Genomic DNA, 27,185 nt, shown 5'->3' with positions numbered 1-27,185 from the left:
AAACCCACAAAGTGTTAGAGAGATAATGACTGTCCTTAAAACATCATAAGCAAAGCAGGAATCAACTGTACATGGGATGCCAGGCCATACCCATGCAAACACTGAAAGTCTGCAGAAATACAAACAGAGAAACAGGGAGAACACTTACACTCCACACAAATGATGTCTGGACTGGAATTTGAACCTGATCTCCTTTTTTGTGAGGTAGCAGTGTTATTCGCCACACCGAACTGACTAATAAAAGGAAAATGAAGGAAACACTTGAGTAAATAAGGCATACACATTCTTTTGAAAGCAGGGGTTTCTACACAGGTGTATTTGTTGAGATAATTAATCGTCTCAAACCAAAATAAGAGCGAGAGAAGGACGGATTAGACAATGCCAAAGTTTACAATTATACTTGATAGCCATCAGAGTGGCATGTAAAATATTAAAAACAAAGGATGTATTGTCTGAGTCATTTCATTGTCAAATAACCTTTTCAAACCTTGTGATTTGTCCATCACAACATTCTGTTCAGGCATATAAAGTGTAGAAGATCATTTTACTTGCAAAAAAAAGTTTCCACTACTATACAAAATGACAAGCAATTGTTGTGATCAAAATGCAAACACCCGACACGGAATTTGAAACTTTTTTCACTTTTGTTGCATATGGTCCATAAGTATGTTTCAAATCAAGGTATAGATGATCAGTACATTTCAACATTGTGCTTTTGAATTATTCTATGCAATAGGCACAAAGAAAGCCAGCAGTTTGTCAAAACTGACATCAGATCACATACGTACCTGTCGTTTGATTTCAGTATGTGATGCTGGTTGAGTTGCTGTGCATGTTGGTTGACCTCAGTCACAATGACATCTAATATACCAACATTTATTAACAAGCTGAAATTCTGCATGTGATCAATTTGCCTTGATCCCTGGAAATCAGTCAGTGGTTTTTTCAAAAGTTGCACAAAACTGTTGTTACACTATGCACATTCAGAACTATCGTCAAAGTTTACAGTTCATGCAAAATTTTTCATTTCATATGCTTCATTATCACTTGAACTAAAATCTATAATCCTGTCACTGGCCATATCTGAAGAACTGTTACTATTTGTAACATGACAAACTGTTTACTTCTGCACACATTTTACATTACGTCCGCCCATATTCAGCTCTCTTTCTCCTGCTAATGTTGTCCAATAGCTGCCAACAGATAACAGTGAGATAATAGTATGTGGGAAACTTAATATGGATATGTTATCATAGAGATAACTGTAAAGGGGTTAAAGAGGATGGGATCAGACAGTCTAGCTGCAGGAATATTTCTTAAACAAAGGGGCCACTTGACTTGACTTGAACAATTATTTGTAAATACATCTTGATTCATTTCGTGGCCTGTATAGCCCACAGGGCCCTGGGCTGCAGTAGAGGTTAGCCCATGCAGACGTCCAACCATGTACCTGAGCACCTCTCCCAAAAGGTGTAGTAGGCACATCTAATTGGAAAGAGATCTAGAGGCAGAGTGACGACACACTGGAGATCATGCCTCTCATTTTGCTTCAGGATTCTCTAGAAGCTGGACAGTGGTTGTCGGAGTTAAGGAAGACTCAGTGATCAAATCAGTCTTCTAACACCTAATCCTTATCAGAAAAAAAATGAATTGAAAATGAGATGAGATAACATGAGATGGGTCTAGACAAAGGGTCTCCGACCTTTTTACCCTGAGAACTACTTTTACAAAATGAAAATGGCCGATAGCTACTCGTGCTTTCTAACGTTTATTCTCATAGCTTATTTCAACCCAAACAAGCTGAATAAGCTTGTTTTGCCTGAACATTTATAAAATGTTGGTGTCCACAACTCACATTTTGCATTAAAACATCACAAAAAATATTTAATTCACCTGCAACAAAACAATGCAATTCCAAATACACAGATATTACTTATTCATTTGGCATTTTATTACATGTCACTGTTTCACTTTATTCACATGTCCAGTTGCATGTGTGATGTGATTTTTAGTTAGTCAGATGACTGGCACTGCATGGAGTCAACAAGAGAGGTGTACTGTATGGTGGAGTGCAGCCACTTACAGTAGGTTCACTCTTATGGAGTCATTTAAATGTTCATCTGTCAGTCTTGTTCTGAACTTTGATTATATGACATTCATGTCAGAAAAGGCAGACTCGCAGAGGTATGTAGATTCAAACAAAGCAAACATTTTCAGAGCTGCTTGGTGAAGATTCTTATAGTTATCTGGTTCTATTAAGCTCCAGAAATGCTGAGAATGCTGTTGAGACTTTAACTGCACATTATTTTGAAGGTTTACTAATATATAATATATAAAATCCAATGTCTCTGTGTCTGTATATGTCTGTCCAATTTCACGAGAGAACTACTTAACGGATTTAGATCGTTTTTTTTCTATAATTTGCTTGAATATTCCAGTTAATTTTGCGATCTTCTCTCTTTTCACTATGTATCATAGTTCGCTTGCGGTACCGATTTATTTGCGCGATTCCGAGATCCACACAATGGGCCGATGGGAGGGGCCTTCCGCACTCACTCACCAGCTTCGGGGCGTCTTCCTTACCTCCACTTAACTAGCGAACAAGAGAGAATTCAACTTTGTTTGATATTTAAAATAAAGTGTTACTTAAGTCTTGAAAAATTTGAGTCTCTTAAGAGTATACCACACTGAAAAGATAGATTGCAATTCAGATTGTGGATCGTGATTTTTGTGTTAAAAGGATCGTGATATGATTTTTTGGAAAGATCGCCCACTCCTAATTTGACTAATCAAGTTTTCAAATTTATGTAGGATTCATTAACCCTTTGGCGAGCTACTTGGAAAGGGGTTGCGAGCTACCGGTAGCTCACGAGCAACTTGTTGGAGACCCCTGGTCTATACCCTCAACTGCAAGTGTAGAACTGAAGCTGCATAAACTTCCTTAAGTACAGAGTTTCAAGTAGTGAAGGCCACAAAGTTCAAAAAGCATGACATAGTGAGGCTCTGGGTAAGTAAGGATGCCACAAGGCTTTGTACTGCTCCCAGAACTACAGTAAAATAAAGAGAGAGAGAGAGAGAGAGAGAGAAAGGAGTTGAAAAACATAGTTAAAGAAATTATTAGGAAGCTAATACTAACGTGCGTCAATGCTGAATTGCTAAACCAGAGTCAAAGCCAATAAACAATCATGGTATCAGTAAATGGGAATTCTTAAATTTCGCACATGCATCTGTTTGTATCTGTAATCAGCAGGCAATGTGAGTTAAAATACAGTTGCACAGATGATTCTTCAAGGCACGACCTCTGCAATCACACTCTCTAGCAACTGGCCACCGCAGCATAGAAATGGGACCAGAAACAGAGACACTTAGACAAAAAAAAATGTTATTATTGGGCTTATAAAACATATAAAATGGTAGTAAAATTGAATTTCTCATATTCCAAAACCAAAATAAAAAAATAGAAAAGACTAAAAAAAATGCATCCATCCTAAAATAAAGTATAAATAAAAGCTAACCTAACAGGGTTTTAGTGTTCTCATAGATTTTTACACAGGAAAATCATAACAGAGACACGTATTTGAAGATGATCTTAAATCAGAAAGGAGATCTGTGTAGTTGAGTCAACTGAGGGGAACATGGTCATCCAGTGTGGTCAAGAATTTATCAGCAGCACATTGATCCTGTTGACTGTTGACTTTACTTTATAGCCTGTACTGCAATTCAAACAAGAAGTCATGATTGCATGGCTCAGTACTTCAGCACCTGATAATGGACTATGTACAGATGCAAGTGGCACTAACTTGGCTGCCCTGCTCAACATGTGGCCATGTTAGCCAGTTAAAAACACATTGAGAACAATTAAAGGTAAAAATCTAAGCAACAGAAGCAAAATAAAATGAAGCAAGAAAATTCATTTAGACAAAGAATTCCCCTGTGACTCCTCTGCACTTGAAGCTATGACAGCAATTCATGTCTAACTAAATTGCTTAGATAATTAAAACATGTTGTGTATATCTAGCTCTAAAGAGGAAGCACTGAAGCAAGCCACCTAGTTAAACAACATGTTCAATTAAAGGCAGGAAAAGTATCTAGATTAAAAATAATTTGAAACAAATAAAAAATAAAAATGGTAACTGCAAGGAATCCTCCGAGCCAAGCAATTTAAGAGTAAAAATGGCCAGTCTCTCTTAAAACATCAGAAAGCTGTGCTAATTTCCCAAAGCGGAATTTCTTTTCCCTGCTGAAAATGTATTCTTTTATAACAAGCTCTTCTGCAAAAATCAGTGCTCTTTGAGACCCCTGCAGTTACTCGTTGACTTCAAAATGTATAGAGAAGGCATGTCAAACGCCATTTAGCAGGGACTGTAAGGAATTGCCTTTCTGCAGTCTCCAGCTTAGTGTAATTTATTTAATCAAAGTCTTCCCGTAAATTACTAGACTGACGTTTCCAAAGATGAGATATAAGGAAACTACTTATATAAATATCAAATCTTCTCCTTCCTTGCTTATTTAAATGAAGATTTGTGTTGGTTTTTGGCAAGCCTGAGAGTAGTACCTGGATTACTATCTTTGAATCTTATTAATAAAGTCCATTTTGTCATCCATGCATTCTATTGTGTTTCTTATATTTTCCGTAAAATAATGTTATTCAATCCATCTGTATACAGTACACACCAATATTTATCTGTCCAGACAGTTTGTTGGGCATATTCAGCGATGATGAACAGGGCATGTACTAACAAAATTAGCAGGGCAATTGAAAATCCTATACAAAATGCCACATACTGAGGCAACAGACAAACCGACACTATAACTTCATAATGAAAATGTAAATGGAAAAAATAAAGGAAATCAAGAAGAATGACACAATAATCTCAATCATGTCCATTAAAGATTCTATTGATCTGCCCTCATTCATATAATAGAATGTGAGCTGCAATAAATCATGTAAATAATTCCATTAATAGCAACAAAAAGGGCACCCTGGCCTTCCAGGACAGAAATTTGAGACCCATGATGATCATATCATCAGATGTCTTCCTCTGTGTGACAGCAATGGACTCCAATGTGATTAGTATTTCCTCTATGTCATTTTATTTAGCATTATTTTTTTCTATTTAAAACTTCTTTTATTACGTTGTAGTGTTAGTTACAACATTTATTAGAATGAAAAATAAAATTAATTTTATTAGTATATGTGATGCACACCTTGGAATGGAACTGTCGAGAATGGACCCCCTTGAGTGAGCAGTGAAATCGTAGCTATTACAGACTGCAGCACATCCTTTCTGTTGAATTAATTTCAATTAGACGACGCTTCTGCAGTTAGATTTAATATCTGAACAGTCCACAATGTACCTGGGACTGGGTAGTTTGCTGTTTCATATTGTTATGTATGTATAAACTGCACCCCTTTGGGAAAGTGTTTCCTAGAAAAGGCTCTTTATAGAATTTACACTGATCAATGTCAAATGCTGATTTTATAAAACATGATTAAAAATAACAGACCTTTCAATCCATTGTGCTTGTTTTGATTGCTAATAGGTATGCTGTCCAAATATCTCATCGAGATACTTCTTTAAAGCTGTTGAAGTTTCAGATTCATTGTTTTTTTCCCCAGATTCCCATGATTCTTTGTTTAACAAATTGCTTCCTGATTTCTTTCTTAAATGCAGTTCTGTTTAAGTCAGCTATTGTCCTTGAGTTGTATGGTTTGCTATTTTAACTAAAAGAATTCTGCTAGATAAATTTATTGATGCCTTTAGGAATTTTGAACACTTGGATTAGGTTGCTATGCAGTCTTTGCTGCTTGAGGTTTGATTCCTATAGCATATCTCATGTTACTTTTATTCCAATTTTGCACTTTGCTGCTCTCCTATGTATATTTTTTGGGGTTGCTGTGCCTTTTTAGCCTTTTGATCGTCCAACCTGCACACAGTCCTCCAGATTCAGTTTTCACTGGCACACTTTGATTTATACTCAATAGTTTCTACAATATATTTGCTTCTGCATACTGCATAGATAATGAGAATGTTGTATCAGCCAAAACCCTAAATCCTTTTCTGTGTGATTTCATTTAGCTAAGTCTTCCCTATCTTGAATTTAAAAATTTTTGTTCCTTTTTCCTAAGTGGTGCTCTAGTTAACGTTACTACCTCACAACATTTGGAGACTTCAAATGATAGCCTGCTTGATGCCATGTGGAACAAGTCCAAGTTCACCTTCCTGCCATAACCAAAGACAAGCAGGATGGATGGCTAGATGTAATCAGCATAGTGTATGTGAGCATCTTTGCGATGCAATGAACTGGCATTAGTGGTGAGTGCAATGATCGAATTTACAGCAAACTTGATGTTTTGCTGAGCAAATAGATTCATAAAAAATATTGCATTTTGCATTGACACAAGAAGAAAGATGTTGACTGGAAGTATTAAAATTCTTTAATTCCACAAGTTCCTATCTGTCAGTTAGTATTTAAATAAAGATCTGTAATGGAATTCAAAAATCTGACTCATTTCCTGTCACATCAAGACATTTTGTTGACCCATTAGACATGTTCTGATAGTTTGACCCCCAACTTTGCCAATCATGGTAACAATCTTGGCAACTGCAATCCTAAAGATGAATATCCTCAGCATATCCTCAACCTCTTCAGCCAGCATTTTCTCCCTGGCTGGGGATCACAATTATGTTTTTGTTTGAAATGTCTAATTTCATGTCATTTATTTGTATTTATGTTTATTTTGTTTATTATGTGCAATTTACTGTCTGTTTTTTTATAAATGAATGTAGCCCTGGTTATGTCCTTTGTGTGTTGTGGATGGCTCCCCAAGGGGTGGGGCCACTTGCCAATCACTGCCAGGAACGGCCCTCCACCCTATGTAAGGGAATGCCTCCCATAATTCCTGGCAGTTCATTGCAAGGGTGCTAGGAAGTGGAGTGTTTCTTGTGATTACTGTTCTTTGTGTTTTTGCTTCTTGATTTTCTGGTATTTCGACCTTGTCTTCTGTGTTTTGACTTCATCTTTTGGGTTTTGTTTTTGAACTGTGTTTACTGATATTTTGAATCCCTGCTCTGTTTTGGCCAGCACCTTTGGATTCTGTTTTGGGACTTTGTTCACTGTGGAAAGCCTTGCCTTTTTCAGGCAATTCCTCATGCTTTTAGTGTATTGCAGAGGCTTTTGGAAAATAAATCTTTTAATTTATTAAGATTTGAAAGGAACTTTTTGGTTTGAGGTCAGGATTTTTGATGGTGTTTTCCCCTTTCTAGTGGAAAATTTTGGAAAGTGTTTTGGTAGATGTGCTTTGGAACTCCATAGTTTCACGACAGTAAAAAATTTTAAAATCTGCAAAAAATTGTATTTATTCATTTTTGTGTGTGAAATCACTTGTGAGAGGATTGTTAGTGTCAGTTTCATGAAACTATATACGAATGGACACTTGCCTGTTTTGCTCATCACTAACTAGTATCTGAACCTGGTTGGATTTCGCCTAGCATGTGATGAAACCTAAAAACTGGACCAGATGTTTTCTGTACATAGACAAATGTTTTCAGAAATCCCTAACTTATTGAAAAAACTGACACCCTACCCCAAAAATATCATTAACATCCACAACTACAGAATTAAACTTCACACTTAGTTCTATCTGATCCATTTAAATAATCTTTAAGGCTCTGCCTTAACCAGACTACAGTATATACTGGCTAAAAAGTAGCACTGCTTAACTATCAACATTCTGACATTGCTTTTCAAATTCATAAAATGTAGAGCCTGAGCAATGCACACTTCTCTCCCAAAATGTAACAGTGAAGTATAATTAAAATGCCAGCTGCGAAACAAAGAAGCCAGCAACAAAAATGGTTTAATGTGAGCTGTCAGGTTATTTTGCTTGTCAAAAGATTTATACATCTCAAATATAATGTGAGAGACAGCTTAAAAATTACTACCTTCAAACTGTAAAGAAAGACACTGAATTAAATGGGATAAAGGATTTGGCACACTGGAGCTGACTAATATAACGGTAAGACTGACAGAATCTAACAAACTAGTTCAAATGCTTTTAAAACGATTAGATAATTAATATTCATATATTTAGCACGTCCTCTCCAAACCATACAAACTGCCATTTAAGGAGCTAATTTAAGCCAAACTTAAAATTACAGTTTAAATGCTAATTTGTCTTTTTTAGTTTTAATACTTGGTTACTAAGAATGATTTTAGTATAAAATGGCATCTAACACTTTGAAGAAAATGTTTATTTTGGTTGTGCTTAAGGAATTTAATGAAACAAAACATTAACAAGATAAAAGGCTAAGAAAATCTTCACATTGTTTTATTCTTTGACTAAAGAGTATTAGGCTGAATACATAATCCACTATGCATAGCAAGTTATGCACATATTGACTAGTCGGAGAGAGCTTTTTAACGCAACAAGACGCCCAGCTAATGATGCAGCCATTAGTAGCAAAAGATGAATGGCCTTGACTAGACACTATCTGAGCTAGTTATTAGGAAAACTATACTGATACATAGTACAGCTTCATTTTGCTCTCAAAACAGCTTCAGTACTTCATGCCCTGGATTCTACAAGATGTTGGAAAATATTTCTTTGAGGTTCTGGTTCTTGTTGACACAAATGCATCATGCAGTTCCTGCAGATGTCACAGCATGAATGTCCAGCTCTATCACATCCCAAAGGTTTTCTTTTGGATTCAGATTTGGTGGCTGGGATGACCACTGAAGAACACTAAACTCACTGTCATGTTCATGGAAACAGTTTGAGACGACTTCTACTTTAAGACATGGTGCATAATCATACTGGAGATAGCCATTTGAAGATGGAACAATTATGGTCATGAAAGGATGTACATAGTCAGCAGCAATACTCAAATAGACCATAGGGTTCAAGTGATGACTGATTGGTAGGCCCAAAGTGTACCAACAAAGCTTCCCCCACACCACTAGTTCACCACCACTAGCCGGGACTGTTAACACAGGGAAAGTTGGGTACTTGGATTCATGCTGTTGACACCAAATTCTAATCCTACATTCATCCATCCATCCAGTTTCCAACCCGCTGAATCCGAACACAGGGTCACGGGGGTCTGCTGGAGCTAATCCCAGCCAAAACAGAGGCAGGAACCAATCCCGGGCAGGGTGCCAACCCACCGCAGGACACACACAAACACACCCACACACCAAGCACACACTAGGGCCAATTTAGAATCGCCAATCCACCTAACCTGCATGTCTTTGGACTGTGGGAGGAAACCGGAGTGCCCGGAGGAAACCCACGCAGACACGGGGAGAACATGCAAACTCCATGCAGGGAGGACCCGGGAAGCGAACCAGGGTCTCCTAACTGCGAGGCAGCAGCGTTACCACTGCGCCACCATGCCGCCCATCTTACATTCACATCAGCTGAAATTAATATACTGTACATCAGAGACCAGGCTATCTTTTTCCAGTCTGCAAATCCCTAGTTTTGGTGTGCCTTTTGCCCACAGCCTTAGCTTTCTGTTCTTTGCTGACATAAATGGAACTCAACATGGTGTTCTGCTGTTAAGCCTGTCCACCTCAAGGTTCGAGGTGTTATGCATTCTGAGATGCTTTTCTGCTCATCACAGTTGTACAGAGTGGTTATCTCAAACCAGCCCGTCTGGCACCAACAATCATAGCACAGTAAAAAAAAACAGAGATAACATTTTTCCCCATTTGGGTTTTTGATGTGAATACTAACTTATGTTTCTGACCTGTATCTCTGTGATTTAAGCATTGTGCTGCTGCCACATGATTGTCTGACAAGCTAATTGCATGGATAAGCAGGTGCGCCACTGTTCCTAACAACTTGCTCAGTGAGTGTAAATAGCAGTATAACCATGCCTAACCTCTCATATTTAATTCAAGGTGCTGTCATTTACCCTAAAAAACCACTCTCAGCTACCCCATCATATAAGCCCGCTAGCTAAGAACCATGGTAATGTCTATGCCATCCTAAAACAGAAAAATTTTAAAATAATGCACTGTATGGTTTCACTTCACAGAATGATTTAATAAATTGAATTGGGTTAAGTAATGGGATATGTGCAGTTTTAGTTGATTGGTCATTGCTTTTCCATGGAAGGGTTTTGGGGTGACCCTATCTGAAAACATTAGATGCTTTAATCCCCTTGCCCAGATTCTCTGTTATGTAGACCCACATATGTCCTCCACATCTACTCTTGTTCTCTTATTCTTGCATTCAACTGGCCTGGTAGGAGACACAGCCAGCAGTCACAATACACTCATAGCTGGGCCTATGGATCTGACTACACCCTGGACTGACTGCTACTGTGCTACACTTCACCTATTAGAGGACGTCAACTCTTTTTCCTATAACCCAGACAGCAAAACAGAGAAACAAGGCAAGCAAAGGCAGCAGACAATACCCTTTTATTCAGCCATTACAGATTTTGACATTCTTAAATATTCTTAATGTGCCATAATGTGAAAGCAAATACAAGTAAATGGGTGTGGCAAATCAAATAATACAACCTGGAACCTTTCAGTAGCTGTCATAGACAGTGCTGGCCGCCACAATTAATGCATCTGGCTTTGAGTCTCTTAAAGTTACATTGCTGGTCTCATGGCATGTTCTTCTTGATTCTGCCTTCTTCTCCACCTTCTTAGATCTTCTGTTCAATAGAGTTGCGCTTTAAGCTTATTTTTTAAAGCTTGTCATGGCCGAAGTGAACACCCCAACCCCCTCTCTGACCAATGTCATTTTGACAGACCATATCAGTACATGCTCACAAGGTGTGAATTCTTGAAAGGAACTAATAGTTATAGACATTTGCTTTTACACATGTGGAAACTCCAGGAAGTGACCAATTTACCTTTTAAAGTTCTGAACTTTTCATCTTGCTAGTCTGCAAATGGTATCTGCCTATTATTCTGACTGTAGAAAAGTCCTATCTTTGTAAAAATTACTTCTATGTGTAATACATTTCTTGTTTACCGTAAATACCCGCATATAGGACGCATTTTTTTTCTTAAGAAGTAGGCCTAAAAACCCAGGTGCGTCCTATACATGGATACTTTTATTACAAAAATTATAAATCTATATATATAATTCACAGAGCCCCGCCCACCAACAATTCACTACGCACGACACGACAGAGACCCGCCCGCCAAATCTAACCCTCCTCCTGCCACACTCGCAAACTGTTTTACACGCTACATACAGCGATTCCCAAACGTGATTACGGTACCCTTCTCCTGCCACACTTGCAAACTGTTTTACACGCTGCATACAGCGATTCTCAAACGCAACAAACTTTGATGGCTTGCCCGCCTGCCCGCCCACCTGACTGTTACCAGCATTCACCACAATGTACTGGAGTGTTAAACTATTGCAGCTGATACCTCACAAACTGTCCTTAACGTATTCCCCGGATATCCCTGACCCCATCAGATTCAAATTTGCCTTTTACTTTTACACACAGACAATTTCCTGTTAGATTGGCGTTTGCAATGACAATTACGTAATACGGTAAGTCACAGGGACAAACTTTCAAAAACATATGCCTGAATCTGTCAAAACCAGTTTTCAGTCACGGACAATTGTATGTTGCGCTCTCCAGAGTTCCATCTTTTCATTCTCTTACATTAATATCCTCAAACCCACCCCATTTGGACAACTGTGTCTTTCAAGAAGTGTTCAGTCATCAATAAATAATTATGCAGCGTATGCTACGCCGCTGGTTGGCTAGTTTATTACTGTATAACATCAGACATTTATTATAAAAATTTCAAATTACAATACCATATTCATCAATATTTATCCTCGTCATCACAGTCCTCATTAAACAAAGCATCCCACTCCTGTTGTGCTATACAGTCATCATGATAGTCCAGCTCTTCCTCCTTTTGGTCATCGTCATTGTCGTCAGTGTCGTCCATCCAAAGAATGTCGTCTTCCGTCCCGTCTAACATGTTGCTGATACAACATTTCTTGAATCCCATCACCACGGTCTTGATTGGCAATTCTTTCCAGGCGTCTACTATCCATTGGCAGATTGTAGGCATGTCGACTTTCCTCATGTTGCCGCCCTTGGTGAAAGTGTGTTCACCATTAATCAACCATTCAGCCCATTTTTTCTTTAGTGCTGCTTTGAATGGCTTATTCACGACGGCATCTATCGGTTGCAGAATACTGGTCATGCCGCTGGGGATGATGACCAGGTGTGTATTGTGTCGCTTCAATCTGGATTTAACATTGTCCTTTGTATGGCATCAGAAGGCATCTAACACCAGCATCGATCGTTGTTTCCCTAGACCACCGTCACGTTTCATCCATACTGTTTTCAGCCAGTCGTCCAATATGCTGTCATTGAACCATTCTTGTTCTTGCACCCTGACTATCACACCACTCGGGAACTTGTCTTTGGGCATGGTTTTCCTCTTGAAGACGACGTACGGTGGTAACTTTGCACCATCAGCCATACACCCAAGCATCACGGTGAAACGGTTCTTTTCGTTTCCAGTCGATCGCATAGTGATGGTCCTTGCGCCTTTGATGTTTACTGTTTTCTTGGATGGCAGGTCGAATGTCAACGGAGTTTGGTCGGTGTTTCCAATCTAGCTCATGCCATAGTTGTATTTCTGACGCATCTTGATGACATAACTTTGAAATTTCGTTAATAACTCCTCGTGGTCGCTGGGTAGTTGCTGACTAATAGTAGTTCTTCGTCTTATTGAACGCTTATTTCTTCCAAAGAATCTCCGACACCAGTTCATCGACGCCTTGAATTCTATGATGTTTTGCTATTTCGCCAATCTTAGAGCCTGTAAACAAACGGTAGTGGTGCTGACTCCCAGGCAGTCTCGACGGGTATCTTCAATCCATTTAATGAGTGCCTTTTCCAGGTTAGGGTGGTGAGCCTTCGAGCCTCTGTTTGCCCTCTTTAGTTTTCGCATTTCTTTGATGGTACTTTCGGCTTTTCTCCATTTTCTGATTACGCATTCTGTCGGACCAAATTGCTGCTCAGCTGCCCGGTTCCGTGTTCTTTCACGTACACGATCACTTCCAGTTTAAACTTTGCAGTATAGCTCTGTCGTGTTGTCTTCGCCATGTTGACTGGGTAATAATGAACAGCTATCTTTAAAACTACGTAATGGGTTATTGGACTTTATGATCGTGTGCGCGTGTGTCAGTGTCTCTCCTTCACCTTCAATGGCTGTGTGACGGGAACAGAGAGGAGTGGTTTGAATCCAATTTGAATTTCAAGGTTTGTTTTCAAGCGACAGTCGGTTAGCAGTGCTGCAATTGTAGCTACCAGGGTATGCCTCAGTCCGCGTGCAATTAGCCGTTGCCCCCACACTGGCATTTCACACCATTTCAAATTAAAGTATTTTTCAGGTGTAGCATCGCTAATACTGTATTGATTTTGGACAATGACACGGCGTTTGAAAGCTCATTTTACTATACATCCTCCTGTATGTCTTATTGTAATGTTTGGAAATTGTTTTATTCTGAATATTCATGTCACCGATACGTCATTTTCGCCGTCTAGTATGTTGATCGCTCTTTGCTGTTGTTCAGAGATACTTCAGCCTAACACAAGTGCATGGATACAATCACTGGCACTGGCGGCAGCAGCTTGTAATTAGTACCCCGGTAACTCAAAATCAGGATGCGTCCTATAAACAGGTACACAGGATTTTCCATGGTTTTTAGGGTCAAAAATCCACTACGTCCTATACATGGTATCGTGGTTTTACGGTAGCTAAAATGCATTACTGAGATCAGAAGTTTAAGTAGTTACAGTTTTAAACATACAGCTATAATATGTAACACAAAAATGTCTATAATCCTTATTAACAATTAAAAGAATCTGAAATATAACATAATAAAATCACATTCCACTGCAGTCACTTTGTTCTTTGATTTGATATGAATGAATGTGTCAGGCAATTGATCTGCACTCATCCAGCGGCAGTGCCTGCCCTTTGTGCTCAATGTTCCAAAACATCGACCATGTAAGACATCCCAGAAACAGAGAAATGGGCAAACATTTCTCCTCAACTTTGCGCAGGTCTGATCAGTGGCTACTGGAAGCATTTGTTCAAGGGTTGTTTATGCTAAAGGAAGATCCTCTTTTCTATTTATGACCTTGAATATTTAAACAAGATTCAATAAAGATATGACCACATAGAAATAAGTGTGTGCTATTTTGTTTAATCAGAGTGTATTTATCTATGTAGACGAACTTCACATCACATTGTATGACTCTTCAAGGTGGAATAAAGAAAATTCCAGTGGGATCAGAAATTTTATCTCATGATGGTATTTTGCCATTGAACTGAATGCATGCATGGGTGGTGGAATGCTTCTGAGTAAAAAAATCACATTTTATACAGTAGCTTAAAAGTAACATAGGTAAAATCAAAAATACAAACAATATTAAAATTGAGTAATAGGATATAGTCAAAAGAGGTGAATGTACTTTTTATAACAAACCAGAATAGCTTGGTATTTTAAATAATAATATTGCGACATATTGTAGGGATATAAGAAAATTCACCTTTTTCTACTTTTGGCAGAAATTTTGAATAATTTATAGTTTAATGAGGAACCATACTGAAGTATTAAGAAACAGTCAAAAAAATTAATATACATTTTACAATTTTCAAGCTGGAATGGCTATGCTTAATAAATAATGAGATGTTAGCGTTAAAATGGAGAGCAATAGGAAGATTCCACCACAGGTACTCTTTGCAGCATTATTTTTTATAATTTATGCTGGGATGAGAAATTTCTATAACATAAGCATAAAAAAATCCCTAAGTAAGCTTCTGCTTGGCATAGCCATGGGTAATAATTTGTAGTGTTAATGTTATAATAGTCTGGATCAAAAGGGAAAGCCACAGGGGGATCTGCAAACAAATTTGTTTGCAGAGCAACATAGCTGTGTTAAAATAATTCAAAGATTAATTTACATTTTATACAGTAAGTGTTTTTTCTAGGCATTAGCTAAACAAAACATATACAATTACTGTATATTAGGATGGGTAAAAACAGAATGAAGATGATGATACAGTAATGCAGTGTTCAGTGCCTCCGTAGTGGCTGTGGGGCACTCAGATTCACATTATATAAAAAATGATTTATTTATTTTATTAAGGGTGCCAACGAGCCTGGCTTGCCACACACATGCTAGTTCACTGAGACAGTTCACACTGAGGTTATGTAAAATCCAGATGAAAGTTTTAAGTAATGATTAACAAAAGCAAACATACAACTTAAATATGCAATAACTCACTCGATTAAACCCGGGTGACAGAGACACAACTGACCAATAACTAAGACACACAAACACAGTCCAGTTACCAGATGTGGATAATGATGATGAACAAGTGCCTTTCCAAACACATGTATATTTTTGTTTTACTGTATGGTGTCTAAAATCCTATTTAAACTTACCATGTTTAGCTTGTGCACAAACCACGATGCAAAGTGTGAGCGTTGTCAACAACCAAAACCGTTTATACTTGTGGTGGCTCATTTGATTGACATGTCAATATTCTCCTAGGAAGTAGGTAGCAGTGTCTGATCCATGTGTCATACCTAACAATTCCACGGCAGAGGAAATGAATTGTGTACATTTTGTTCAGTGATAGATGGTTAGCCTTGATGAGACTCTGCTGATGGTAGAAGAGTTGTGCCTGTTATTATTGGCTTTAACAGGAAAACAGAGGATAAAGTGGAGTTTCACACCCATTCACGAGAACTGTTAAAGGAAGGACAAGTATAATATTCTTCTTAAGCGGATGCATGATCCACATGATAAAATATCTTTGCAAAGCCTTCTTTGATGACTTTTTGTGTCATATTCAGCTGTTCATTCATCATTCTGGCACTCACGCATGCCCGGTTGGATTGTATGAGAGGCTGGTAGTCATTCTTTGCATTGTAGTCATGAACTATAAACTCATATCTTCCATAAATTTGTCAGCATCTTTCCAGTCATACAGGTACCTACATCACCTTAGTTCTGTCACCAGGCCCTCCTCGAAATTCGCTATTTTGTATATGTGTTTGCATTCTTGTTTAGTCAGGAAAAATTAAGTGCACAACATACAGTGAAAACTCCCTAGAAGGTATGTCTCCACATCTCATGTCATTTCTGATGCATGGCTCTTGCAACCAGCACAGACACATCAAGTATAAATCAGTCTTGTCTGTTGAAATTTGGTGGTGAAGGTGGTGGTGCTCCTAGCAGAGGTAAAAACCTATACATACAAAACACTCACAAACCAATGAAGATCTTGGATGAAGTATACCCTGATCCTGGAAGTGACCATAATCCCTGACAAGGTGGTGAAATAGTAACCAAATGAACAAGTTAACACAAAAGATCTGGAAATGAACAGATGAAAAAGTGTTAGAATTTCCTAGCCTCTAAAAGACTCCTTTTAAATCCAAGGCTTTCCTTGTTGTCCTTTCAGCAGCCCCTGCCTGAAAAGCAAAGGTTATCTAGTGGTGAAGTTATTCCGAGGACTGATGGAATTTGGTGTCCTTTAAGTAGTACTGCTATATCTTTGTCTTACAACTCAATGAATCTGAGTTTGATTCCAAGCTCAAGCACTGTGTGGAGTTTAAAACTTGTCTAATATTCGTATGGGTGTTTTCCAGCTATCATCCCAAAAGTAGTTAGTTGGCATTTGTAAACTGACCTTGTGTGCATTTATGTGTATTTAGGAAATATGATCAGCCCCTTGCCCAAATATTATCTCTTCTGGAAGTGGTCTGCAAAACCTAGCTACTGCAGAATCAACCTCCTGCATGCATCCTAAGGGGAACATCCATGCAGGCTGCTTCTTTTCCTCTCTCCCACATTTTCTGGACCTCTTTTTGGGTTGCACTTCCAGGACACTCAGCACACAGGTAGGGCTTGTGTGCCTAGTGGTTTCTATATCCCCACACTGGCATTGTAGGACTGCTCATCCTACCAGGGTGGCCCCATTTTCTCAAAACATTGTCTTCTAGGCCCAGACTGTTTCTTTGTACCAACCTGGTGATGATGTGGACTATGGCAAGCTCTTGCTAGATGAGCAACTACTCACATAATGGATGAATGGATAAAGAAAAGTAACAAAACGTACTGACAATGAGAACATTGTAAAATCCACAAAAAATAAGAAGCTGTAAAATACCTTCCACATTTTCTGCACACATTCATACATTAATATTTCTGGATTAAATGTATTTACAAAATGACGCTGAAACTTCAAATTGCAGGAAGTGCACACCAATTAACGCATGGCAGAAAATTTGCAATACATTTGTTAGCAGATAGACACATTATTTATTATCCGATAAGAGGCATTTTTATCCTTTAATTTTCACATAGTTAATTTTGCTCTGTTTGCTAAATATTCCACTGTTAGCACTGAAGTGCATTTATTAAAATAGAAAAACATGAAAAACACATCATAAATAACATTAGAAAGAAAAAGCACATTTTTATACAACATACTGGCAGAAATTAAAAACTGTATTTTTTCTGTATCTGTTGTTGACAAAAATAAGAATACATCCAAATGATTTTAAAAAATGATTTCTGCATTGTAAAAAAATAAATGAACTTTCAAAATTATTTAATTAATTTTAATTATGTTGTTTACAGTGCTTTCATTTGTTTTAAGTCATGAGACATTTTTAGCACCTCTATTTCATGCAATTTTTTACATTTAAGTAAGATTTATAAAAGACACAGGTTTTTTTGGTAATGTTTAGCAGACTGTATTTTGCTGTTTTTATTAGGTGTAACAAAATGTGTTTTTTTTTTGGTCCCCACTGTTGAGCTTATGAAATAAACTTGATCATAAAATCTCCCCAGTGTGAAGAAGGCAATTTTCAATGACTTCTCATGTGCCTTATTGATCTATATGACAAAGGACGGTCAAACGGGGAAACTCGTTTGTCTGAATTAAAAGGCAAATGGGTTAGAATAATTAATATCCTGGGAAATGATACATCTTCATTCATTTTGGATTAACATTCAAGACTGCAGCATCAATGGCCTATGTTAGTCCTTAAAGCTCAATCAGGCATCAGAAAACTGATAATAAATACACAGTGAGGATCAAGGAAACATAAAATAAACTTTCATTTCTCCTGGACACATAGTTGGCCAACCTGCAGTTGACATATAAAGGAAAGAACAGACAAATGGTTTCTTTATTGTTTAATTCTAAGAAAATACTTCAATAAAAAAATACTGTCAAGGAAATGCACTTTGACAAAAAAAAAATCCCTCTCCTCTGTTGACCAAACATGTCATGCATCTTTATGAAAAAGTGAGCTTTGTGCAGCGTGGAGCAGCGGAATGTCATTCAGAAGCTAGTTTTGCTACAGGGCTGCCTACAGACACAGAAGTGCTGGATAAAATAAATATCTAGTCATCATTATCATCATATATACACTGCTGACATTGTTTTAGAAGTTAAACATTGAGCATAACCCTTACACATTGGTAACTTATAGTGAATGATTTTTAGCCTTTAGCCCTATATAAACACAACCTCAGTTTTCTTGTCTTTTCATGAAAAACTATAAGCTCTGGAGCGGTGTGGGTGGTGGGTCAGGTATAGTGCAGTAGTTTAGTGGTGAGAATTTGTTTGCAGTCTTAAATCCTTTTTAATATTTTTAGTTCAGCAACTCAATTAATTGAATATCCAGAATGCCTTGTAACCTTTAATAAGTCATTTTACTTTGCTTTCAGTAAGTACAGCATCACATCTTTAATTTGGAAGAACACAAACACAACATAATCCTTCCATCCATCCTGTAAACCTGCTTTGTAAAGAGCATGGTCATGAGGATGCTGGAGCTCATCCTAGCAAGCATTTGGTGCAAAGCAGGAATAATCCCTAGACAGTGTGCCAGTCCATCACAGGGTGAACACACACACACACATACATGTATCGGGGGTAAATATAACACCACTAATTCACCTTATTTGCAGGTCTTTGGACTGTGGTAGGAAACCAAAGCTCCTGGAGGAAATCCACACAGGGAGAACATGCAAACTCTATGCAGGTAGCACCTGGGACTTAAACCTAATCTCTTTGTCGTAAGGCAGTAGCATTACCTCTGCATGCCACACTATATTATATTATATTATATTATATTATATTATATTATATTATATTATATTATATTATATTATATTATAATTACAGCATTTAGGAAGCATATTGTATAGAGATTATTGTTACTTGCTCCCAGCTCTAAAATCTCAATCTGGTCTTTATCTGGTGTAACCACAAGGGGCTGCCACTTAGTCCCAAACCACAGACACAGTAATACACAATAATACATAGTAATACATAACAGAATTCCAGGTTCAAATAAAGGACATTTAATCAACAAAACACCTTCTTCATAATAAAAACCACCAAAAATGCTCCATTTATATTTCTCTCCTTTCTCCTCAAGGAGTGTTACCCACTGCCTCCTGACTGTGTCTCATTTAAATGAGGGAGCAAGCTCTCTTTTAGAGTCGACCCAGGAACTGTTTCCGACCTCCTGTCCAAGTGATCTGGAGCAGATCTGGGTCATGTGGAAACCAGGGCAGCCTCCATTGGGAGTGCGCTCTGGTGGTCCCCAAAGATGTTGACAGGGCTGCATTACCAGACTCTAATTCCCATGCCATCCTGCATGTGTTCTATCCAGGTTCAACCCTGAGGAACACTGCTGTGTTGTGAGGTTGAAATTATCTGCTCCTGGTAAGCCCATTTGCCCAGTCCTTCCATTATTACCTCCTGGCCGAGATAAAGGAAGGATATCCTTCCTTTCTGGCACCTACACTGTGTAGATTGTATATTCTCCACATGTCTGTGTAGAATTCTCTCCATTTAAAAAAGCCACAACTACAGAATTAGGTTAACACACAATTCTACATTGGCCCAATTGTGGATATATGCCTGAGTGTGTCCTGTGAGGGGCTCAAGCTCCTTCCAGAGTTGGTTTCTGTCTTTAAAATTTTTATCTGGACTAAGGGATTCAAAAATTGATTAATATAATATAATATAATATAATATAATATAATATAATATAATATAATATAATATAATATAATGGCTGTTAAAATATCTGAAATAACGTTTACGAGTTCTCACATTCCATTTCCTTTGTGTGAAATATGAATGTATTAATTAATGACGAGCAAAGCTACTTTCTACCATTTGAATATCATCTGCTGGTAAATTATATAGACATTTCTTAAAAAGTATTAAAATTATAATACAAAAAGAGACACAGAGGTTTACGCTCATTTTTGTGTTTCTCTCTGTTCACTAAGTGTGGCTTCATGCTGAGGTCCGTCCAAAACACTCAGCAAGAAAGTTCTTCTAAGATTTAGATATACTACACAAATATTTTTATATTCCATCCATCCCTCCATTATTCAACCTGCTAAATCCTAATTACAGGGTCACGGGGGTCTGCTGGAGCCAATCCCAGCTAACACAGGCCGCAAGGGGCGGAGTGGTGGCTCTGAGGCTAAGGATCTGTGCTGGTATCCCGAAGGTTGCCGGTTCGAATCCCCATCACTGCCAAAAGGCCACTGCTCTGCTGAGCCCTTGAGCAAGGCCCTTAACCTGTAATTGCTCCAGGGGCGCTGTACAATGGCTGACCCTGCGCTCTGACCCCAAGGGGTATGCGAAAACTACCAAATTCCTAATACAAGAAATTGTATAAGGCGAAATAAAGAACAAAAAAAAAAAACTGGGCTCAGCGCCAGCCCACCGTAGTATTTTTATATTAATTTACACTATTTTCTTATGTCACAAATAGATCTATTTTTGCTTGGCTCTTTGCAAAATGTAACCATTTTTACTCTATTTGCCTAAAAATCTGTTTATTACGGCTAATATACACACGTTTATTTTTGTTAAGTGTTCATTTTTATTACTGATTTAATTTATGACAGATATTAGACTCAAAACATTCTCAGTCGAGTCTGAATTCCAATAACTGTCACACCCATTGCCATCTAAAGACATGTATATCAGTTTTAATTTAGACAAAAACATATTCCATATTCACTTAGCAGACAAAGCAATGGAACACGTGCACTTGTCCACAAATCAATTAAATCTTGACTGTTACCATCACATTCTATGTAACAGGCCCTTATTTAAACATGAGTACTGCTTTTTAGTGCATGGAAATCCTTGTTTAATGCCATTGAAAGTTTTTTCTCCAGGTTCTTTGTAATTTTAGCCTTTTACAAACAATTGAAACTGAAAAAAGCCTGCATACTATCCCCTGTATTACAAACACGCCAATGGCATTTCTATGCTTTGTATTTACTGCTTCCTGAATTATTACAGTAATAAAAATAAAAGTGAAGCATTACATACAATTTTGTAACAATCCATGGAAGCAGTCATTTCTGATCAATATCATGTGATATATACAGTATTTTCTTCATGTCATTATCCTGTTCTTCAGGCAAAAAAAAAAAAAAAATGAATAAGCGGACATACCTTTGAAAGGCCTCCAACTTCAAGATAGAAGCAGATAATGAACACATTCCAGGCCACCCACAAGACTGTCCAGACAGAATACTAGGAAAAAAACATGAGAAAAAAAATAAAAAAGTGAAGTCTGGCATAAATGAGAAAAAAAAATCTATTAAAAATAACATCAATAGCTCAAGCTCCACTGGGAGGCATTAAACCGAAACGGCAACAGAATATGCTGAGTACTCTTCCCCATCCTTTCCCAGTGGACTGTGGCAAATTCCAATTACTATTCCATGTTCGCTTCCTTTATTGACTTCTGTAAGACTTTTTCTCTAAACAAGTTCAAGGATTCCCCAATCAGTTCTGTACTGGCAGCGCAGACAGCATTTCATTGTATTTATCTTACAAAAGACAAGTCAATGTAAATGAACTCTGTAGTAGGCAAGACAGGCCTGAACTAAATTTGTAAATGCAAGAAACAGCAGATTAATTACATAATTACATACCATCCTACTTATACAAAAAATAAAAATTACATTTGAGCTACCGAAGCTTCCAATTTTAAAATATAAAACCTGAACATAACGGCTTCTTCAATTAAAATTTTACAATAATTGAAGGCCATGGTGCCTTCAGAACTGAAATCAGATGTTATCAGAATGTTTTGATAAGATGGTGTAAAATGCATTTATTTTATAGTTATTTCGGATTTCTGGCCTTAAAGAAATGTTTTGACATTACCTGAATTCAGTATATCTTAACACGGTAATCTATCTATCTATCTATCTATCTATCTATCTATCTATCTATCTATCTATCTATCTATCTATCTATCTATCTATCTATCTATCTATCTATCTATCTATCTATCATTAGGTGCACTTGCATATAATGTGAAAAATAGCTACTCCAATAGGGCATATCTGTCAGTTGGTCTATCTGCGCATCTGTCTTTCCGAGAAACCACCTTATCTTCCAATGGACTGATTTTTTGAAATTTTTCACTCTTAATTCTTCACGGAAATTTGTAACGACAGTTCAATTTTTTTTAAATGTCTTGAATACAGTGTGCTGTACACATTTTTGAAAATTTAAATTGCCCATTGAAAAGCACTGACTAATTTACAAATCTTGTCTGTCTTAAAACAGTGAAACATTGTATGTGGCTTCAACTACAAATTAGTTTACTCCGCCAATTTTACCATGAGAGTGGTTATTTTAGCTTGTGTATTTTTACTCTGTCAACTGCCACTCCTGATGTCAAAAGAGTGGAACAAAACACCTGCAGTTGAGAACACTGAAGCAAGAAAACCTCATTGTGGACCATGTGATGGGAAGAGGTAAGACTGTAAAAGGAGTTGGATGACCAAGTGTTACCATGTAAGAAAGATGTGACATCAGATGTGTATTTATTTAATTTTCTAATATTTCTTTCTTTATTTATTTAACACAAAGTATTGTCTCTTACTGTACCAGAATGCAGGTCTCATTATATGCCAACAGTTTGGTTTCTTTCCTTGTTGATGTTCATTGCTACGGTAAACAATACTGTAAACATGAGAAGATGTTTCAGACGAGTACAAATACAGGGATTCCTTTTAATTTTTAGATATTCTGTATAATGGAAATTTCAGGACATCAAAATTCAATGACAGGATACTATAACACATTTACCAGTCTTTTTAACTGAATCTGAGTTACAGTAATTGCCTTATACATGCATTTCCAACCTCCTTATTCTGAGTAAGGTTCTGTTTAAGTGAGCACATATCTCAGCAGCATCAAACACAAGGCAGGCATCAACCTTGAATGGAGGTGTCAGTCTGTCACTGGTCACAGCCACAATCATTCAAAGATCACCATTTAGCTTGGGGATGAAGGTGAATTCTAAAATAGAAGAAGAAAAACCCACACAGAGAATCCAGGATCTGATAAAAGCACTTAACCATTGAGCCTATGTGCCACCTTTAATGGTATGGTCTGGCTCAAAATATTAACTAATCATTTTTTTTATTATTTTAGTTTGCTATTTATAAATGCTAAATTTTAAATTCCCTTATTGAAAATTAAATTATATACGCTAAATGGAAATTATTGTTCATTTATTCCTCATTATCTGCAATAATGAAGCTACTGCAAACATTGAGTCTCACTGAAATTAATAAGCCCTGGTCATTACATGCCAGTTATGGACAGTTTATTGAATTTTTCAGGACACAGATGGAATTAATCTGTATGTCAGCAGTTCTAGTATAAATCTTTAGTTTCTTTTCATACTTTTAAAAGTGAAATTATGGACGTATCTGTTACTGTAGAAGACAATCCAAGTGGACAGTATTGCAGTGACCAGATTCCATTGATAATAATGTTGATCTTGAAAATCAGTAACCCATGCAGGATTTGTTTAATTAAATCCTGTTTTGATCACAATTTACCAATTTTATCTCCCTAAAATAAATATATGGTACAAGCAACTTACAAACTAACAATAAACTAGTGGACTTTTACCAACAGTACTTTCTCTGTCCTGAATTTATGAAGTCCTACCATGTCAGATAAGCTTAACATACCAAAAATGTCAGATGCAGGGAAAGCTGAATTCTAATATCTAATATTTTGTAGCCAATTATCAGATTGGGTGCCACTGAGTGGTTTGCTAACAGTCACCATTGTTCAATAGGTGCATTTCGAATTCTAGACCATGTGAGGACCGTTCAGCAAGTCTCTCTCATGTATTTCTCTGTCTTAATCGAGGGCCAGGCATTCCTGGCACTTGCTTGGCCCTTTTTCTCTAATGTTCTGGTGATCATGACATGCCATATCTCATGACATATGTCTAGTCATATTCTTTCAAATTACCATTTCTCTGATATTCAGCACACAAACATGGCAGAGTGCCCCCTTAGTGGCTGTAATACTCTCACACTAACATGTGCCTTTCCTACTGCAATATTTCTTTTTTCTCTCTCTCTGCATATATATATCATTTCCATACTCTTATTCTGACGCTGTCAGCCTAGTGTGTGGCAGTGCGAGAAGAAGGGGGTTGTGTTGATGCTGCTGCAACTGCTGTAATCTCACTCTCTTTCACACTGTTGGACAGGGTGGTATGAGGAAATATGAGATGCAGAACCTTCATGTTCTCACCAGTCTCACATCACACGACACATGTAACTTTCCTGTCTTTCTTGCTGCATGTAATTGTTGTTGATTTGTGAAACAATGCTATGTTCTATCTCTGGCTGTATGAAATTGAAACCAAATGCAGACATTACCTACGATAGATAGATAGATAGATAGATAGATAGATAGATAGATAGATAGATAGATAGATAGATAGATAGATAGATAGATAGATAGATAGATAGATAGATAGATAGATAGATAGATAGATAGATAGATAGATAGATAGATAGATAGATAGATACTTTATTAATCCCAAGGGGAAATTCACATAAATATAGTATGTGCATAAGTACTGTATATACTGTTGGGTACAGGTTAAACCCTGTTTGCTGATATTTTAGGGGCAGTGTAAGGGTCTGTCAAAGGAAAGTTCACTATAAGTGTATTTCCACTATATGTGATATTTTTTAACATATCTATTATATAAAGTGAGGCTCTATTGTATAGAGTGGTAACCTGTTTATATATTCATGTATATGGTCATACAAGGTTAGTCTTTCTTTTATGATGTCCAATTTGAGAGGTATACAGTTTTGAGAATTATACAACAGTATAACTGCCCTCCACTTCAAACCTGTACATACTCAAATAAATGGCAGTAGCCTGAAATGAGAATGGAGTCAGGAGATAGGAGTTAATATAATATAACCAAGGTTTAAGTTGGCAGAACTGGGAGATTGAAAGTCAAAGAAACAAGCTCAGAACGAGAAACCAAAATCTTAGTTAATGGGCACAGCAACACAGTAGAAAACCAGTAAAATACTTCATAAACTGAGGCAAGACATAAACAGAAGGATGTAGTCAAAAAACAGAAAATGTTCATAATCTGAAATCAATTTAAAAACTCAAAGAAAATTAAGCTATGGATTTAAGTTATATCCAGGAAGTGCAACCTTTATACCTTTGACCTAGAAATGTCACATGCCTCAAGCTTCCAGTTTACCTTATGACTTAACAACCATCTTAAACAAATGTCTTAAAATGATGGCACCCATAAGAAAAACAAGACAGCAACACAGAATAATGTATTTCATTTTTTGCATTGTTAAAAACATGTTAAAACAATAAACAAACTTTACCACTGGATTTCTTGGCCTCTAAAACCCCCAAAATGATTTTTCAAATATTTTTAAAACCTAAGGAATTATTTAGAAAGAACAGATGCATAAGGCAGATCATGACACCATCCTCATCTAAGACTCCAAAGATCCATTATGTCAACACAAGAACTGCCTTCATGTCCACCATTTTCGTACGCATAAATTTGCACTGATCTAGGAGGCCTTCATCATTACTGAACCAGCACAGGAACAAGACACAACAATGTCACCACAACCTGAACTTCAAATTCTTTCAGACATCTCGATAATTAAATTTATTTGCCCATGGCTCCCTACACTTTTCTGATGCCTTGTGTACTGACAGGTTGCATCCATCAGCCAGGTACGACTCACCTATTGTACGAGCTGGCATTCTATCATTGCGGCAGGGGCACCTGTAAAAATGGCAAGCCTGCAATGTTGCAAAAAGAAATCCATCTAGTGCAGCAATGTCAGACAGTCCCTTAAAGGATAGCAAGCCACCAAAAAGTTTCATGTTAAGAGCAGAAAATCCAGTCTGCCATTCGGCACAGGTGCTACATTGGTGTCAGGAGTGGGACAAGGATAAGACCTACAATTCCATTTAGCAGAGTACCATGGGAGACCACAATGAACCTGTTTTTAGTGAATTTGGGATCTGAAGTGCTGATTGTAGTATCAGTACAGGGAGGAATGCAGCTTAGAGACTGCTACCTCTGCAGCTCCACCAACACTTCTCCATCTCCATGGCACAGCCTGAGCTTCTGGCTTATGGAACTGCAATAAGTGTGGCTGATCAAGTTGCCACTGACCCGAGGTGAGCCATGTGAAGCAGGGCTGGTGATCAAACTGTCCAGGTAAAGGAGAAGACAGGTTGCACGGCATAATAGCGCAGCAGCGGAGGGAGAATCTCAAAGAGGAGATCCAGACCTGAAAGTGTTTTATTAGTGTCAGTTCAGAGAAGAAAAACAGCATGTTGTGCCACACAATAAAGCACTCCAGACTCCTGCTAATATACTTTCAACACTGGCCACATCACCATAGCAGAAATAAAGACCACCCCACTGCTTCAAAGAGTTGTTTGTCATTTCAAGAAATTGGTTGCTGGGGACAGTGACTTTGAAGGAAAGGCTGTGTAAAGGTGCTGATAAGTTGCATTAGCTAGGGATGAGACACCAATACAATGGGTGGCAGGGGTGCCTGTAACAAGGCAAGAATTTCATTTGGTGCAGCAAAGGTGAGTGGTCCTTTCAATAATAGTGAGCCACCTAAAATAGCCATGAAAAGAATCCATTATGGCACTAGGTGCTACAATATATATTTATATGTATATACTTATTGTATTTCTATAATGATTGTATTATACTTTAATACTTGGGGATCAGAAGTTTGTTAGAGGAAACA

At 37.5% G+C, this 27,185-nt stretch overlaps 1 protein-coding gene across 1 annotated transcript in view; it reads right to left on the bottom strand.

Moving 5' to 3' along the window:
• LOC114653321 (sodium/potassium-transporting ATPase subunit beta-1-interacting protein 3) overlaps positions 1–27,185 on the bottom strand; it is a 604,448-nt gene that overhangs the window by 262,471 nt on the left and 314,792 nt on the right. Inside the window, exon 3 of the mRNA XM_028803568.2 lies at positions 21,538–21,618. Coding sequence (XP_028659401.1) covers positions 21,538–21,618 — 81 coding nt within the window. The remainder of the gene's footprint in view (positions 1–21,537; positions 21,619–27,185) is intronic.

The sequence above is a fragment of the Erpetoichthys calabaricus genome, chromosome 6 (genome assembly GCF_900747795.2).
Source record: "Erpetoichthys calabaricus chromosome 6, fErpCal1.3, whole genome shotgun sequence".
In the NCBI taxonomy this organism is placed as follows: Eukaryota; Metazoa; Chordata; class Cladistia; order Polypteriformes; family Polypteridae; genus Erpetoichthys; species Erpetoichthys calabaricus.
The sequence above is the reverse complement of the archived record's forward strand: the minus strand, read 5'-3'. Positions and strand labels throughout refer to the sequence as shown.